This window comes from Pezoporus occidentalis, unplaced genomic scaffold (genome assembly GCF_034315485.1).
Source record: "Pezoporus occidentalis ecotype Australia unplaced genomic scaffold, CSIRO_AGI_Poc_V1 ctg122, whole genome shotgun sequence".
NCBI lineage: Eukaryota > Metazoa > Chordata > Aves > Psittaciformes > Psittacidae > Pezoporus > Pezoporus occidentalis.
In genome coordinates, this window is record NW_026913016.1 from 1,793,898 (window position 1) to 1,812,220 (window position 18,323).

Below are 18,323 nucleotides of genomic sequence, written 5' to 3' on the forward strand. Positions count from 1 at the left end.
GGAAAATACTAAAAATGATAAAATGAATGTTTAAAAAAGTCAGAGCCAGTCACATGAAAGAGCAACTGATAAAACAGGGAGTTTCAATATATACCTGTTCCATTGAAGGACAAGCTATGATCTGGAGATCTTCATTACTAAATTCTTCCCTTAACAAAGCATGGAGTTTCTGGAACATTTGCTGAATGTTATTCTTTTCAAGGAAAGAAGAAAAAACTCAATATTAAAAAACACAACACTCATCTCAAACATGAACCAGAATAAGCACAGTGTACACGGAATAGCTACTGAAGTGGATCAGGTATGGTGAAGTGGTCAAGCTTTAAGAGCTTTTCTTCTAAAGCAAGCCCCAAAACAGCTACAATGAATTCATGTTGGCTGCAAGATAAAAACTTCAGCTACGACATGCTAAGCTGGAAAACCTGAGTCCTACGACTTAACCTGGCAACTTAAAATTCAAGCTTTCTTCTTTCAATGGGTTTACAGTAATGAATCTGCATCATGCTCTCTGCCTCCAGTGCTTCCATCGATGCATAACTGACCAAGCTATACTGGTTTTGGATGGGACAGAGTTCATTTTCTTTATAGTAGTTCTTGTGGTACCACATGGAAGATGCACAGAATGAAAAGAACCAGTTAGTCACCTGTAACATGAGTTATGCAGGCTGCGTACAGTGGAGAGGAGGACAAAGTCTGTTTTGTTTGGGTTTTTTTAAGGTAAACATATCATTATAAAACTTGGTTTTTATCATGTGACTTTTCAACAAGCTTCTCAGATCAGGGACTCCACAGTGATTATAATAGTTGCTCACTACTACAAGTACATGCTATTTGTTACTGGCTGGACTGGTAGCTTAGAATAATTCTACAGATACGTGTCTGTATGTGTACCTGCATATATATACTTATATGCATACATACATTTATATAGATATGGTATATATATAGACATATAACCACACATACACAGAAATACAGGCTGAATGATCCCACAAAACGTGTTTAAAGTCTTTAACTAAATGAGGGCACATCACCTACAGGAAATCATGCTGAGGTATATCTAGCAATACTCACTTTAACCGGCTTAAACAAAATTAATTCTGTATCTTTATTGGACAAGTATAATGACATGCTTCGCAATGTTGATGGCAGCTTTGTTTTTATTGTCTTGTAAGTGGAAGAGACCACATCGTTGATTTTTGCTGAAAGCAAAAGAAAATATGCTTAATAGGCTAAAATGGCATTCTGCAAGTTGAAAGCTACACTCCAGAGTATCACCTCCACTTCAATGGGGCTGATCATAACCACAGGTCTGAGTGAAAGGGAAAGACGGGGTGACTGGGCTGTGTAGCATCGAGCCATCACACAACCATAACACACCAAACAGGGCTTTTGTTTTGGGACCTACTGAACACATCAGCCTCTCTTTCCCTGAAGAAAATGCATCCAACCTATTTTTTTCAAGCTATCACGTCCTCCTGAGGTTCCTCAAGCCACAGCCTTCCGACACCAACAAAGTTCTGCATAGGCCCCTCCCTAGAAAACTTGCCTGGGAAATAAACAGTGCTAGCAAAGAGAACAGCATAACACAAATTCTCCTTACTGACTACAGCCCACATCTGCAAGAAGGAAGGCTGCACAGCCATCTGGATTTTTAATCAACCAGAGAGAAATCTTCTCTTAGACAAGACCTTCTTTCTTTACCGCTAGGTATTTTAATGATTTTACAAGATCTTTGTTTAAAGGGCAGGGGAAAAATACATTTTGTAGCTTTAAAGTATCAAAGTTAGCATATTATGGTGGGTTTTTTCCTCAGTTTCTACTGTATCTAATCTTCTGACTACTCCTGCTTCCCAGGCAAAGAAACACCAGAAGCCTCTTAGATATGCCTCTACACACATAATTATCTCCAAATAAACATTAAAAATACTCCTGCAAAAGCAGAAGATGTTAAGTAGAAGCTCAAGTTAGTCCTTGAGAGTGCCTGACCCATGAAGCAGCACTGAATTATGAATGAACATGGAAGGCTTTGCATTTTAAGAACATGAGGCAACAGAAGGTTCCAATGTATGAACTGGAATAAGCAGATTTCTCAGCATCACCCAGAAGCACAACTTTGTAATGTGAAGAGCAAAACAACCCAGTAACATCTGAACTACTCCAAGTGTTCCTACAAAGCAATCACATTTGAATTCTTAAGAAACGGAAACAAAGCTGGATTCCATCTTTTCAGTGACAGGAAAATTAAAAGGATGTAGGTACCAAATGTACAGACAATAAAAGCTTCAATGCAGACTCTTTTTTTTTTTTTTCCTGCAAAAGCAAAAGCTTTATCATAATGTAATCAAATAATTCTTTAAGCATATTGCATATGCAGTTGCGGAAATGCTGTTTCCATGCAAGAACAATCACAGCTTGAGAAATAGTCAAGTCATTCCTCTAGTGCACCAATTAAATACATATTCTGAAGTTTGTCAGGTTTTGATTTAGAGATATCTTAAGACATTTAAAGTAGCACACAGGTAAAAATGGAAGCCAGGATTTTCAAGAAAAAAGACAGACAGTTCTCAGGTACTTAGAATTTTTCCGAATCAATCACAGTCTCACAGTCCAAATTAATCTGGCCAGCTTTTCAGATTCCTGTGGTTTAGAAGTAGGGCACACAGACTCATGACATTTGAAATACTCAGGTCCCATACAAAGCAGGTTATATGGCTCTACCAGAAATGGTGAATGGAAAAGGGTCTTTTTCTCCATTTGATGAGAAACTTTCAGGAGAAGTTTCAAAGAAGTAAATGAGAACAAAGAAAATACCTGGTTGCGCCCAAGGTTGCTGTGAAAGGCTGTACTTCGGACCTCCTTGAGTAGCCATTGTTTTTAAAGCAGTTACCTAAACAAGTACAATCAACAAAATTAGTTTCTTACAGTTGAATCCACAACAAAGTGACCAAGTAACAATTGCACAAGTCTCTACTGCAGTATTCCCTGTTCTCTCTCTTCTACACAGGGGAAGCAGCTTGACAGAAATGCAACCCAAAATTACAACCACGATCACTTCCTGAAAGTGAAATTAAAAAAAGGATTAAATTTACTAAGATGCTTAGGCACCTAAGGATACAAAACCTCAAATGAGATTTATACTTAAGCAGGTCAGTCAAATGCCCCATATTCCCAATGAATCATTGAATCACTTGAACAATCTGTCAATCTCACCAGTTACCCATCTATATTTTAGACATACCATTGACCCTGCACCCCAGCATGACAAACATCAGTAACTTTAGTGCTGTAATCTTCTAAATTCTCAAAAAACAGCAGCTGGGATATTTGTAATGTCCATGCAATGCTGTAGCCCCAGTTTCTGACATGTCATGCCACTTATTTTCAGTACATATGGATCCACATCACACTTTCCATTTTCCAGAATAGATCCTGCTGCATGGTCTTCTCAAGATGCCTAGAAATCCTGGGCTCTAGAGCAGGTTCTAGAAAGAATTGTAATGAGGCATCTTTCTGTTCCTACCCTTAGGGTGCCTAGTCTTTCTGACTCCTTTTTATCAGGAACTTCTGCTGCAAACAGGACTTGGGGAGGAAAGTCCTGCTCAGCAAGCACCACACTGGTGTTAAAATATGCTGAGAATACAACATTTAAACATACTTCACAGCCATACTCCTAAGGCCTCCCTCAAAAACCCACATGACCCAAGATTTTTGTTTTTTGAAGGCTTACAAATTCAGTCAAGGTAGTTTTTCTGCAAACTGTTTCAAATCAATGAAACATTAAAGCTTCTTTACCAAAGAGCATAAGGGATGCTTTCAAAAACAAACTATGTCATGTTCCTTTAATCCATTAATCTCAAAGGTGCCCAGAAAATTACTGTTGGAATTTATAAGGAAACATGACCTTATAATAGGAAATGCCAGCATCTACAGCTAATCAAAACTAGCAGCTTCTCCTATACCCAATTTAATACTAATTCCCTCGCCCTACCAGTATTTCAGTTAGGTTAATGAACATACAACATGTTTGTACCTTCGTCATGAACTCCTCCAGCTGTTCTATAAACTGCTTGGTTTGCTGCTGAATAAACTGCTCACAAGCTGATTTCAGATGACGATCTACATCTTTCTTAGAGTCAATATAGTGTTCTCTGATTTCTGGGGTACCCTTGAACAGAAGACAATAATTCTCTCCTTTTTATTTGCCAAAGATCACCACCCGCTTAAATGACCCATTTTTTCTTAATGCAGTACGACTCCATATTACCTCCAGTAAGAACTGTATCAAGGCGTTGTTGCTGTTCAGCCTAAAAAATCTTGAAACTGCCTTAGGGTTCAGGATTTTAAACGCTGCATCTGTGAATCAGAAATTCACTCACACTGTAAGTCAATGGGACTCACTTCCAGGAATTAAAAACTTTAATCACTCATTTATACATAAAAAATGGCCTAGCATGATTAGGACTATCACACTGATGACTGCACTGTAGCTAGGTGTGGATGCACAAGTGCACACGCACAGAAGCACACAAAGCTTGATCCACTAGTTTTTCATTGCCCCTAATGGTAAACCTCAATCTAACAGCTGCACAGTCAAACCAGATAAATACATTACATGAACCTAACAAATGACTGATACCAGCTATAGTGTTATCAGCATGCAAACTGTGTGAGCCCTATTCCCTTTATATCTACAAGTGAAAGACTTTTACATAAGCTGTGTAGTTAAGCATTTATGAACAATATTGCAGAATTTGGCCCAGGTTGCCTGGGACAACAAAATACGGTTGCATGAAGTAACTTAGAACTGTCATTATTTTCCTTTGTGCCTAGTTATTTTAGTTAGGACTAAACAAGAAAAGACCAAGGTTGATATACACTCATGTTTTGTGGTCTCTACAGGAGTCCCAAAAAGGAAAAGTAACAATGTCTGCAATTAGCACAAGAATCTGACATTATTCCTATAGTGTTAAAAGGATGCTGTCAACCTGAAATTTGATCAAATTGGAAACAAGTAAAATTATCAATACAGTTTCAGTATGGCTTATTGCTTAATGACATTCATTTATCATCCTACACATTCATCTGCCTTTGTTTTTTTATTAATTTCAAAAGCAATTTGCACACTTCTTGCTATATAAAACAATGTGAGGGAAACAAGATGAGTTAAAGAAATGCTGCCAAAGGTATTAAACAAAAAAGGAATACCAGACATGTAGGCATGTAGGTTTTGCACTGAACTAAGAATCTGCACTCCTATGCAGTTAAAGGAAATTGCAGACAAAGGTTCATTTTGCTCTCAATTATTTCCCAGAAACTTCACTGATTCCACAAAGAGCTTAAGTTCTGATTAGAAGCATATGAGCTAGTCAGTGTAAAAGTCATTTCTCTCCACTGTACACTTCGCTTACATGAACCTTAGCATTACATTAGTTTTACATTAAGCAGTGTCCATTTGTCTACAAATCCCAAATTAAATCTATGTGCAGAAAGCTTGGCTAGGACACAGTAAAACTCCTATTAGTCATGTTATTAGTCACTTATACAATTCAACCCAAATATAAAAGCCCTACTAGCCTTAAGAAATCCCTTCAGAATTAAACACAATGTACATCTTTTCAACACCACTGCCATCCCCAAAATAAAGTGGTTTTCCATTACTTACCACTACCACCTGCAAAACACTGGCTGGCACAAAAATTTATTCAATTAAATGAAAATGGAGAACAAACTTGTGTGTCAGCCAGGACAAGACACCAAAAGGATGTATTTACCCTTCAACCTCCAGTCAACTAGAAACTACTCAACAGGTAGGAGGTTTCATTGATGTTCAAATGCAACATGTGAAATGGTTAGTGCAAGAATTGTTTGCTTCAGAGTTAAAACAGCAGCATATTAGATGGCAGGAAAGAAAAGTTATTTCTTCAGCTTTCTCTTCTGGAATAGAAGAAGAGAAATTTGACATGTTTTCAATTATTCTTCCCAATATCCTTACAAGCTTGACAAGTGCATGACAGTTCACTTTTGTATTTAAGAGGGTTTTTCTGCCTTTTACAAAGAAACCATATCACAATTTAAAAATCATGACCATGGGCACTACTTTACTTTCCCTTCAGACAACAGACGTGGTTGCTACATAAAACTATCCAGCAATACTGTTTACTGAACTTGCAACATAAGAAATCCTTTTCCAAAACAAAAACTCACAGTAAGGTCTAAAGAATGATAATTAAAGATATTCCTTTAAAGTGTCAGAAAAGGGGAAAGACATCTTTGTGCAACAGTACATTACTTAGGTCTTCTTAAAAAAGACTGAATAAGTTAGGTCAGCAGCAAAAAGCAGGCACATTTCATACATGAATAAAGCATTTGTTAGACATATCTTGAATAACCCTCAATAGGGGAATGGTTCTATTATTTTCAGAGAAGCTAAGAACAAAGCAAGAGATTAGAACAAGCGTACAGATCATTGCAAGTGAACATAAAATAAACCCAGAACTTTTGCTGGCACATTCAGGGAGGACAATCCCATCCCATTCTGTAGCCAGCAACTGTTTAGTACCTCTAGTTTTCTTAAGGTCCAGGGAAATTTCCTTAATGGTGAAATCAGTGTGGAAAGGAGCAATTTGTTCACGAAGAATCAAAAGATGTTTTATTAAGAAAAGCTGTCCGTCAACCTGGGTCTACAGCACAAGAGAAAGAACATGCATTACAAGAACAATTAAGTGAAGAGCATCATTTCAATGCCTTCACTTTTATCAGTTACTTCCTATAACAAAATTAATACTAATAATCTTACTAAGAAGCTTTTTCCATTAGCCTGTAGTGCCATTACTACACTCTGGGATCAACAAATCCCACTTGTGTCTGTAGCCAACACATTGCTCTACAGAAGCAGACTTTATTTACATTTCTTAGAAGAATCAGATTACAGATTACGTATTACTAAATGTCCACATTAAATACAGGTATCCATTATCTGAAAGCTACAAACTTATTCTTCATAATAGCCAGGAATTATTTCATGTAATTCATATAATTTATAGTCAAAAAACATGAGGTTCTAAATTTTTTTTACTCATTATGATGATTTAAAAAAAAAAAAGCCAAACAGTTTCTATAATAACCTTTATTAACGGTGCTCTTGTCCAAAGGTCCTACAAGGCATTTTTCTCATGCCATTAAACACAAAGCTTAGTTAATTTCTAAACAGTACAGCAAAGATAGAAAGAATAAAACAAGGCCAAGTTCACACCACTAAGACAATGAGTTTTGCACTGCTTGGTATTTCAGCTATGTGCTTTATACCGCACACTGCTTTTAACCTTTGAAGTTCATGGCTCATTGAGGTAAATGAGGAGGACTCAAGAATTCAAACTTGACTTCGCAAGCTGGAAGAGAACTTCTTTTGGTATAACGGTATATAAGACAGTGACGAAGAAATCAGATTTAAATCTGCAGTTTGAACAACTAGAACTGTTTACTAAATGTAAGTGCTGGAAGGTTTCTTAAGTTTGTGGGTTTTTTAGTTTTAAATACATAATTTCACCAGACAATGTTAAATGAACATGCAGCAGGAACCAAGTGGAACAGATCTTAGTCCTAATACAACCTATCTAGGGTTCACTGCAGGATGACTTTCATCCTACGCAATACTTTAGGTCAATGCTGAGCTGATATACAGTGCTGAAATGGATAATTACAGTAGAACTCTGAATCAATTACATATGAAATGTTTTTTTGCTCAAGCTAGAAGCAAACATGATTTGAATTTCTTTTTAAAGATAATATGTTTAACACTTTCTAAAGGACACTCAAAAGACACACTTCAAACCAGCTCTTCATTTCTAAAAGCAACTAAAACCTTTTTCATCATTAAATATTTACGCTAATACAAATCCACCAATTTTGGATTATACTATGACTTTCTTTTGTTCCCATTAAATTCACTTCCTGGCTGTTAGGAATTTAGGAATGAGCAAATTACTACAGTATTTGTATTAAAGGAAATGTGACAAAAGGAAAAAAGCTATTAAGGCAACACTTAAAGTTACAATGACTTGATGAAACTGCACTGAATTCTGAGCAACACACTGGACCAAATGTTTTAATAACAGACACTTCTGAGCAGACAACACTTAACAAATCTTCCCAGTGAGTTTAATACTTCAAAAGACACTTGAAAATTCAAACAATGGAGGCAGAGAGAAAGAGAAAAGAGTAACAGGCAATGAAAGCATACAGGGAGCAGAGACTTCTAGCAGAAATTTTTCTTTAGGTATCACTTGATTGATCACATGAGTTAGAGTAGCCTGTAAATACAATTGCTAGAATCTGTATTCCACCTTTTCAGACAGGCTAGCATGTGAATCATTATATTTGCTTTACAATACATTAACCATAACTAAAAGCTGGCAAATCCATCAGGTCTCTGGGGGCACAGCAATATGGTTTCACTGAATTCTGAACAATTGCTTCATGGCTTTATATATATATGGCCGGGGAAGAAAAAGAAATCATACCCAAAGCACAGATTCTAACCTTGTTCCTGCTGATAGAATCAGCAGCTCCCAGCAGTGAGTGAATGCAGGCAGATAAGGCCTCTTGAGATAATCCCTGAAACACTGCCCTCTGCAGGGAAAAGGAAATGAGACCAAAAAAAGATGTTAGCAAAGCTTAAAACAGAATTTAAGAGCTGTAGTTTACGAAAGATGCGCTTACCAGCACATAAAAGTCTAGATTAGTTAGCTACAAACACATCTAACTGCAATAAGAGGAGGATGGAATATTCATACATAACAGGTTGCTACAGCATTTAGTTAGCCTGGGTACAGGTATGGACAAGCATACCCTGTTCACTCTCTGTCTCTGAATTTGGACCTGAATAGTGCCATGGTCAGTGATACCTCAAGCATTCACCGCTAACAGCATGAATGATGCTCCCTGGGTAACCTGACTAGACACTTCATGTGTGAGGGTAACTATCTGTGTGTCCAATTTACACATGCAGTAGACATGAGATCATTCCACTGAGCTTAACCTCAAGCAAACTCAAATTACTTCATGCTTGCACAAGGTTAGTAAACAAACATGACAGCTGCCATGGCCCAAGTGACATGGAGTAACTCATTAAGCTGCAACTAGATCACATGGCTGAGCTAGCTGTAGGAACACAGCTCACTGCCACCAGCACTCCAGCGCAGTACCTAACAGCCCTGACTGCCCTGAGACTTGCCAGTGCCACTTCATTCATGTCTTCTCCTGTCTACAAGGTGCAGGCCAGATGTAATAGCTCTACTAGAATATCTTAGAGAAAAACTAAATAAATCCCTATGCAGATACACTACTAGAAATGAGCCTGGCAAACAATGCAAAAATGACCTCATTTCCGAAGGTCTAGTTGAAAACAAGGGCAAACACTCATTTATCTTTAATGAGATTGATATATTAAACAACAAAGTATTAATATTTCCCAGCTTTTTAAGCAAATAGCATCTTGGTAGCAGTTTTACATAACACATGTATTTTGAAATGCATTAGACATATCTAATAAAGACACAACATACACAAAAGTAAAAACACTGGCGTTACGTATCTCAGGGTCTTATTAGACTTCTGCTTTTAGGTGACAGACATAAATCAAATTCTACAGGGCAAATCTCAAAATACTTCTTTTGTTTCTATTATAGAAGATTCCTACTGGCTTAAACTTTGGAAATGTCTCCCACATTTTGGAAGGTGGAAAGATGTGCCACAAAAATTTTTGAAAATAATTCCAAAATATGTGAGTAGTAGAGCCACCATTTTTTAGACCAGAAACATCACTCTCTGATGTCCTGCAAAGCACATAGCAAGAAACACCCAGTAATTTCAGCAATAAAATCATTCTCTATAATTGACCCAGAACTTCCTATTTTCTCTTGCCCTATTCACTTCGCAACTTTGGTGTGATAAGTATCTTGAGCATCAGACAATGAAGTATTTCTGTAATAGCAAAAGCAATAGATGTAAAACCAGTGCCTTTTTTTCTAATTCTACAAATATAAAATTGTGTTGGTGACCTAAATTTGTCAGCTCACTTGTTTTACATAAAGATGGCAACAAAAAGACTCAGAGATAACAGAGGCCAGTAACTGTCCATTCCAAATTTACATTAAAATACTTAGACATGGTACTGCACACGTCACTTAATAAAAAAATAGATAAAGAAATTTTTGCATACATCTATACATCTGTACAGTTTGGAGAGACACACTAGAGTCCTTCTGACAGTAGGATACCACATTCCATGCAGATCTGCTGGTGAAATCGTGGTCTGGTGCCTGGGATTAAGGGCTTCTGATGAACCTGTTTAAAAGTAAAACACACACATGAAAAACTTGACCATCTCTCCTAACTGAAGACAACTGCAATATCATAGAATCATAGAATGCTTTGGGTTGGAAGGGACCTTAAAGATTGTAAGTTCTAACCCCACTGCCACAGGCAGGAACACCTTTCACTAGACCAGTTTGCTCAAAGCTCCACCCAACATGACCCTGAACACTGCTAGGGATGGGGCAGTGACAGCTTCTCTTGGCCAGTGTCTCACCACCCTCACAGCAAAGAATTTTTTCCTGTGTCTAATCTAAATCTCCCCTCTTTCAGTTTAAAGCCATGACCCTTTGCCCTGTCATTGCATGCCTTTGTAAAAACTCCCTCTCCAGATTTCTTGAAGGCCCCCTTTAGGCACTCGAAGCTGCTCCAAGGTCTCTCCTGAGCCTTCTCCAGGCTGAACATGTCCAACTCTCTCAGCCTGACTTCACAGGAAATGCTTCGTACCAACCACACTTTACCCTGACTCCACATTAAGACGACATACTTTATTGCATTCAAAGAGGTTAGGTTTGGCTTGGCTTTTTTTTACTTCTGAGCAGTCAGTACTAGATTTCTCATGTGTGGAAAGCACATGGCCGTGAAAGACATGAATTTGCTCTCAGGCATGGCCTGGCTCGACCTTTTTTAATGAGTTAGTTTTACAGGCTGGTCTCCAAGGGTGCACCCTCCCCAGCTTATCTCAACAGCTGAAATGATAAAAAAAATTACTGGAGGAAAATAACCATAGGAGATCAAAAACGGCTAGTGACCATGCAACTACAGGAGCTGCTCAGGAAGAAAAAAAAAAGGCAAAAAAAACCATTCAATCAATTTTTTAGTCCCAACTACCTCATGATACAAAAATATTTGTAGATAGGCTGAAGAGGGTTCAGAGAAAAGCCACAAAGGTGATCAAAGGAGTGGGGAGCCTGTTGTATGAGGAAAGGCAGAGAGAACTGGATTTGCTCAGGCTAGAGAAAAGGAGGCTCAGGAGACACCTTATTGCCGTGTTTCACTATTTACAGGGAGGCTACAAAGATGATGGAGACATGCTTTTTACAAGGAGTCATATGTAAAAGACGAGGGATAATGGGTACAACGTACTCCTGGGGAGATTTTGATTGGACACAAGAAGAAAACTTTTAACAGTGAGAACAATCAGCCATTGGAATAATCTCCCCAGGGAAGTGATGGGTTCCCCAACACTGGACACTTAAGATTTGGCTGGACAGGGTGCTGACACAACTAGTCTAAGTCATCCTTGTCTAGAAAGGCTGGACCAGATGATCCTTAAGGTCCCTTCCAACTTGGTATTCTATGATACTATGAATCTTACTTCTTGAAGCTTTCCTTTCTGCTGGAGATAATCCTGGATTAAAAATGGATTAAACAGTTTCAGAAAGTGTATGGTTTAAGCACCATGTTAGTAACAAAAAAAAATAATGGCAAGACCAATTCTGTCATGAGGGAGTTGTAAAGATAAGAAAGTGCTCCTCCTGGGTAACCTTTGTAGTAATTCCGTATACCCAAAACAGATTTGCACAACACGTGATGGACAAAAGGCTTGTCTTACTTTCATTTTGTCCCTAAATCCTGGGAAACATCTTAGCCAGTAGCATCAGAACTCTGGTTCTAATTAGCAACCACTCACACAGGTAAAATTTTAAGTTTTACCTAATGACAGAATACACACTTGTGAGGTTTTTGTGTCACCAGGGCAGGAATGGTCTAAAATAATTTAGCAGTATCTTTCTACCTTTTTGCAACAATAGATTCATTGTCATAGTAATTAGAAGTCCTGTAAGCCCTTAGCTGTCAGTTTGAGGGTCCTAGGCTATTTATTAGTCACTTCAGCTTCTGCAGCAGGCACTTAAATGGGAGAGGCACCTTGGAAGGGCAAATAATCTCAATTATCTCAGACACTTAACTTCACATTACACCATACGGGTTCCTTCCACCTCCTGAATGCAGGTGGGATTTACAGCTCTTGTGAATGCCACACACTTGTCTTGAAGCAAGATGAGCTCCACCCTCAACATGATTTATGGAGTCCAGCTAGAAACAGCCAGAAAGACCTTTGCAGGCCTGGCAAGCCAAAAGCAAGAAAATACCGAGTAATCAAAAGAAATAGGAGAAACAACTGACAAAGAGCTGAAAAAGGTGATGCTGGGAAAAATAACACTGGACTATAATGAACAATTTAAAAGTAAATGGAGAAATTATTTATGGCTCTTAGACAAAAATTTAAAGGGCTGCAACACTCAAATGACTGAAATTTAAAGAGTCACGTTTCTTGGAATTTGCTTCCAGTTCACTGTAATTTATAGGCACAAAGGTCACATATTTAAAAAGACTATATTCTGAATTAATGTAAACCACTAAAATTACTGACTAGTTTCAGTAAGTGGAAATGCATTCAAAGGAAGAAGCTGCCTTCCCAGGTAAAGGCACGCAACAAAGACACTTCTAGATGCTGAAAGCATTCATTTAGGAGACGTGTCTGGCACACCAAACCACTCTTAGCACTTCTTAGTACAGCTAGCAAACAGAGGAATCCTTAAGCATGCATCTTGATGGTAGGGCTACTCTGCAGTAGAGAATACCACAGTTCAGTTTTATATAAAGTACAATAGATGCTGTCAGCTATACTAGTAGTTGCTTCACAGAACAGACTGCACTGGAAGCACAAAGAAATGCCACACAAAGAACAAGATTAAGTTCTTCCCATTTGGGAAAAAAAAAGTTATTAAGAACCCTGAGACAAAGTTTACTTTCAAAATCTCTCACAAACCTCTCTAGGAAAATAACCCTTTAAGATACATGCAAATTTCTCACTGATGATTCAAGTTAATACCTGCTCTCCATGAGCTTTATGCATTAATTTGACAACATGAGATCTATTTCATACCAGATTTAACTAAGTTGCAGGACTCGGGATCTTCTAGCCGGACATCTGAAAATGAAGCTTCAGATGGCAGCCTCTTCTGTTCCTCTTTTAAACTCTGTGCAATTTGCTGCAGAGGAAGATATACCACAAAACTGTAATCTTTTTTCCATCCTTAATTTAAGCAGCATTACGCTGCTTTGATTGCAATAGAGAAAAGCACACTAAATTGCAACAGGAGTCAGCTACACTCAGCTCCCCAGTGTTTCAAAGACATTAAAAGAAATAGATGTTTCCAAAACAGTAGCAGAAATGTTTCAGTATCAATTTAAGATTCACAAATATTACACAGATCTGATTAAAGCACTGCTCTTTCCATTTTGCCTGGTTTTACTGATCTCTAAACAATAACCACCAAAGTCACCTAGAAAGAGAAACTTAAATAGGGGAACCCAATTCAATATTCACCTGAATTTCATACATGTAATTCTTGTGATGCCTTTATTCCTATAAATGATATATGTAGATGGCCCCAAAGTACTCTCTAGTTTATTCCTTGCAGGATTTCAACAAAAAGCTTTCCTCTAACATTACTCAACATTTCCACACTTCAACATTTTTCACTGCTTGGTCTGCTTCAAAGGAGTGAGAGACAGCAAGAATGGGCAAATATCTGCATTAATATTTGAGCAGAACAGCACAAGAAATGTTTCTGTCCTGTGCTTTTATCATTTTAATAATTCATTTATTCTCTAAATAGCAAGGTTGTAAGGTTTAAAAGCAATCAAGTAGCAAAAATGAATGTCAAACCAGGCAAAAACTGGAGTTTTTTGAGGACATATGAAGAGCAGCATAATTTCTCAATTTAGAATGAATGGAAAACTCCCTTTCTTCTTCCTCCTAACTGAACAGCCAGAGGACCCTAGTTAGAAAATAAGGTCTTGTACAGACTAAGTACCTGCACTGCTTGCCCACAGAAGTTACAACTAACATTTTTTAAAAATGTTCTCACAATCATTTTTTATCCAGTTCTATTCACACCATTTTAGAAAACAAATAAACAAACAAATCTGCACTCCTAAAGCTAATACTGGTCAAACTTCAGACTACTAGTTGTTCTCAACATATAGATCCCACTTAGCTACTTCTCAATTATTATTTTTGCTTCTCCTTCAAAAGCTTTTTAGTCTTTATACTTTCAATATAAAGGTCAAGTATCCTACAAACTCATTAGCTTCAGGATTTGTAAATGCTTTCCTAAAAAACCTATGAATGTCCCCACCAAAGCATAAACTGTAACATAATAAAAACTTTAGAGATGTATTATTACAAGATTATTGCAACATGTGCTCAGTACTAAGAAGTTTCTTTCAGTGTTTGTCTGTCTACAGGCAAGAATGGAACACAGCAAAATACACATATATGTATACATATAGCTATGAAGCTTCTGTGTTTTATACAAGTAGTGATCCTGAAGTCAAATAACAGGTTCTCTACCAACTGGTCAGCTGCCATAAGTCGTACAATTTTCTAAGCACCATCAACTATTCTGACAGACAGATGGAAAGCAGAATAGAGCAATAAATCTGGATCTTGACAATCCATGCTGGAATTGCCATTCTTGGTCATCTCAATCCTTTGACAGCTTGGGCTTCTCATTATAAAGTGAATGACAACTTTTATTTTGGGAAGGGTCTTTATTATGACTAAACCTTTCTATGCAACAATACTTTTCAACTGCATATCAAATGCAGTTTGCTCTAGTCAAAGACTTAATTTAAAGTCTCTCATTGATCACTTTTTTATTTCTGTGAGTAGTTTCATTTTGAAATCTGTCATCAATAAAGTATTAACCTTTTAAAGTAGGATTAGTAAATAGAATCAGTTTGATTCCTTTCAACAAGAATATTGACTCAAAGGGCTTGGAATGACTACAAAAATAGCTGATAAGAACTTGAAAAAGGCTACTGGAAACCACTGCTGCCATATTAAATTATTAAAAGGTACAAGCAAGTCACCCCTCATACTGTTTGAGCATAGCATACACACACGCACCAAACATTAGTTAACCAATAATTTTGAAAACAAACTTGCAGCTAACTATACCTGTCTAAGGCTTCAACTCTGTCAGTAAGCTGTCCTCAACTCCAGCTCAACTAGAAAATACACTGCTTAATACCTACTACTTCTGAAATTAAACGAAAATTTACTGTTATGAGAGGAAATGCAGAAGATTCAGAATTAGATAAAAATGTTAACTATGAGAACTATTGCCAATTTTACCGAGTTTGACAAAGTGTTTTCTGACATCTAGTTTAGGGTCATAACTCAACCAGTAGGTGCAGGCTTGATAGCATCAGTAACACATAATACATCTGAGAACTAGAAAACCACAAGTGCAAAGCACTATACTGCACAACTGTATATGCTGCATATAAAAAGTAAATGAATTAAGGACAATAAAAAAAGCTGATGCTATACCTCCATCATTTCCAACTTGTCAGGATATGCAAGATCACCCGGAGCAGGCTTGTAGCCTGTGATATCAGTCTGAATGTAAATGTGAGTCCTATAGACAAGGCGTTCTTGTACATCTTCTAACATCTGCTTGACACCAGCTGCAAATGCACCCAGTTGTTCAGCTGACAAAGGTAAAAAAAAAAAAGGCACAAATTTGTTAATTTGATTACAAAACAAGCTTATAGACACAGAAGTTTGAAGCATCACATATAGAACAGTCACAAAACTGCCTTGCTGCAGAGGAAGTCAGACTATTTTTGCAATGGCATCATGCAGACAGATTTGTGACAAAATTACTGAAATTACTGAACTCCATACTTCAGTCACTTCATCTTCCCAAATTTTCATTAGATTGTGAAAATGCAGTCTCACACTGATGACATCAGATGCCATGTCAGAAATAAGCTTTATAGTTATTTCAGACCTGGGAATGTCAAGTGGCATTTTAGCCTGGACACCAAATCAATGTGTTTTGGTTCTATCATAACCAAAGCCTGCAGTGTGACTGCTGAGAGCTGACAAGCTAACTCATCTACCTACCAGAACAGATGATCCAAAGCAGCTCACGTCCAACTTAAGAACTATCATATCAGCCTAAGTTTAAGTAGTAGAAAGTCACTTCTTAAGATCAGCTGAAAGATTATGTCACCAATTTTTATCTCATTCCAAAGAGTGTTACAATTCTGCTTCCAGGAAAATGAGCAATTTTTCATGACACTGGCACAGCCTCAGAGAGAAAGAGTTATGCTGGCTATATACCAGCAGCCAAGAATGATTTCCGTTTGTTGCTTGATGCAAGGTTAAGATTGTGAAATAATTCCAATCATACTAAGGGAATGAGATACCAGATTTTTTTCTCATGTTCAGCTCACTTCTATGAGACTGTGAACTCTGATCACTTCCAAAACTCCAAAATCTCTACCAGCTACACAACTCCTCTGTTGAAATTACAGTTGAAATTTCTAGTCTGGGAAACACTAAGTCAAGAAGAATGAAAAAATCAAGCTTGCATTCCTTTGTTTTATCGTCATGCATGAAGAAAGCCCCACATGGATGATGCATTAGCAGGGCCAAGCAAAGCAATTCATTCATATGAAAAGTTCATTTAAATCAAACCTGGTGCACGTACACACACTGGATGGTTGCTTGCTTGCATTTGTACAATCTAGAGAAAATAGGGCTCTATAACATCAGTAATACAGACCTTTCATTATAAATGAAAAAACATGATTTATTTAAAATAACCTTACCTCATCTTTGACATGTTTAAGACTTGTTAAAAAAAATCTGGGACTTTTTTTCCCCTACGGAATTTAAGAATTTTATCAGTTGAGATGAAACTTAAAAAAATCAGGTTCCATCTATCAGTTACCATTGTTCTGTACATGATCTTCAAGCATTTCATTCTTGAGAATCCCACAGAGTTCGGAAAGTGTCTCTAAGTGAATGACATGGATGATCATTGGCCTCAGGACATCATAAAGTGAAAGACACAACTTCTCCAAGAGTTCACTATGAAGAAAAAATAAAACAAAGCAAAACACTTTCAGGATCCTGCAATACCAAAATGAAATTTTATCACAAACATGAATTACTTTATAGCAAAGATTTTTAGTGGAGAGTGGGGAAAAAATGCAACACAGTATAATAGAAGACTTTAGAAAGGACTGTTCAAAACATGAATCCCTGATATCCTACAAAGACTTTTAAGAGATGTAGGATACTAACTGCTTAAACTGGTGGCATAGTTTTTAATTCATTTTAAAAGAAAACAACCAACCAACTAACCAAGACAAAACAAAAAACAACTCAACCTGTTAAAAAAGGGAATATACTGCAAACTGGTTTACCTGGCTTCTGTGTAAAGATATGTCCTGCTGAGCTTTGAACCATATCCCAGATTTCCCCTTGAGAAAAGGTTCATCTGATTACAAGTATTCAATAGTTTATTAGAACTAGAAGAGGGACACAAGGGGAGAACCCTGGTAACCTTTTCTGTAACAACTTCCAACACTGCAGCACACGCTTTCCCATCTAACTGAAGTTATGATACCAATGCAAAATGAAACACCAGGAATCCTACTTGGATTTTTTTCCTTCCTGTACAAAGTGATGCATATTTTGGTTAAGACACCAGTAACATTCATTCTAGACATTTTTGCCATTCTCAATGCTCCCTTTACTAATCACAGATTAGCTAATAATGCTGCTGCCAGTAGCTGAAAATTCAAGTAATTCACCGGTTAGACTTGGAAATGTAAACACTAAGAATATGCAAGTATTTACAGTGTGGTACAGTTGTCAAGTTTAATGCACTGTAATTTTTTTTCCTAATTCACAAAGAATGTCTGGCAACAGGACAATGACATTTCAGTTCCTTTCAGACTGTGGACTAAAAATGCTCACAAGAGAACATTCACAGAAGAAACATTCTGAGGTCTCTCTTGTATTCTACAGGTATACAAACAACTTGATGAAACAGCAACTCCCCATGCTATAAGCAGAAACAAAGAAAGCTTCAACAGCCTTATTACTAAATACAACACTCAATCTCAGATCTCTA

The 18,323-nt window shown here is 37.3% G+C and overlaps 1 protein-coding gene across 1 annotated transcript in view; it reads right to left on the reverse strand.

The window, feature by feature from the left end:
• Positions 1-18,323, reverse strand: part of COG3 (component of oligomeric golgi complex 3) — a 33,025-nt gene that overhangs the window by 3,023 nt on the left and 11,679 nt on the right. Inside the window, exons 12-22 of the mRNA XM_062607379.1 lie at positions 17,133-17,272; positions 15,722-15,882; positions 13,265-13,370; positions 10,223-10,347; positions 8,542-8,631; positions 6,563-6,683; positions 4,268-4,356; positions 4,034-4,168; positions 2,815-2,890; positions 1,075-1,202; positions 95-193 (exon numbers count right to left, since the gene is read on the reverse strand). Of these exons, the coding sequence (XP_062463363.1) occupies positions 95-193; positions 1,075-1,202; positions 2,815-2,890; positions 4,034-4,168; positions 4,268-4,356; positions 6,563-6,683; positions 8,542-8,631; positions 10,223-10,347; positions 13,265-13,370; positions 15,722-15,882; positions 17,133-17,272 (1,270 nt within the window). The remainder of the gene's footprint in view (positions 1-94; positions 194-1,074; positions 1,203-2,814; positions 2,891-4,033; positions 4,169-4,267; positions 4,357-6,562; positions 6,684-8,541; positions 8,632-10,222; positions 10,348-13,264; positions 13,371-15,721; positions 15,883-17,132; positions 17,273-18,323) is intronic.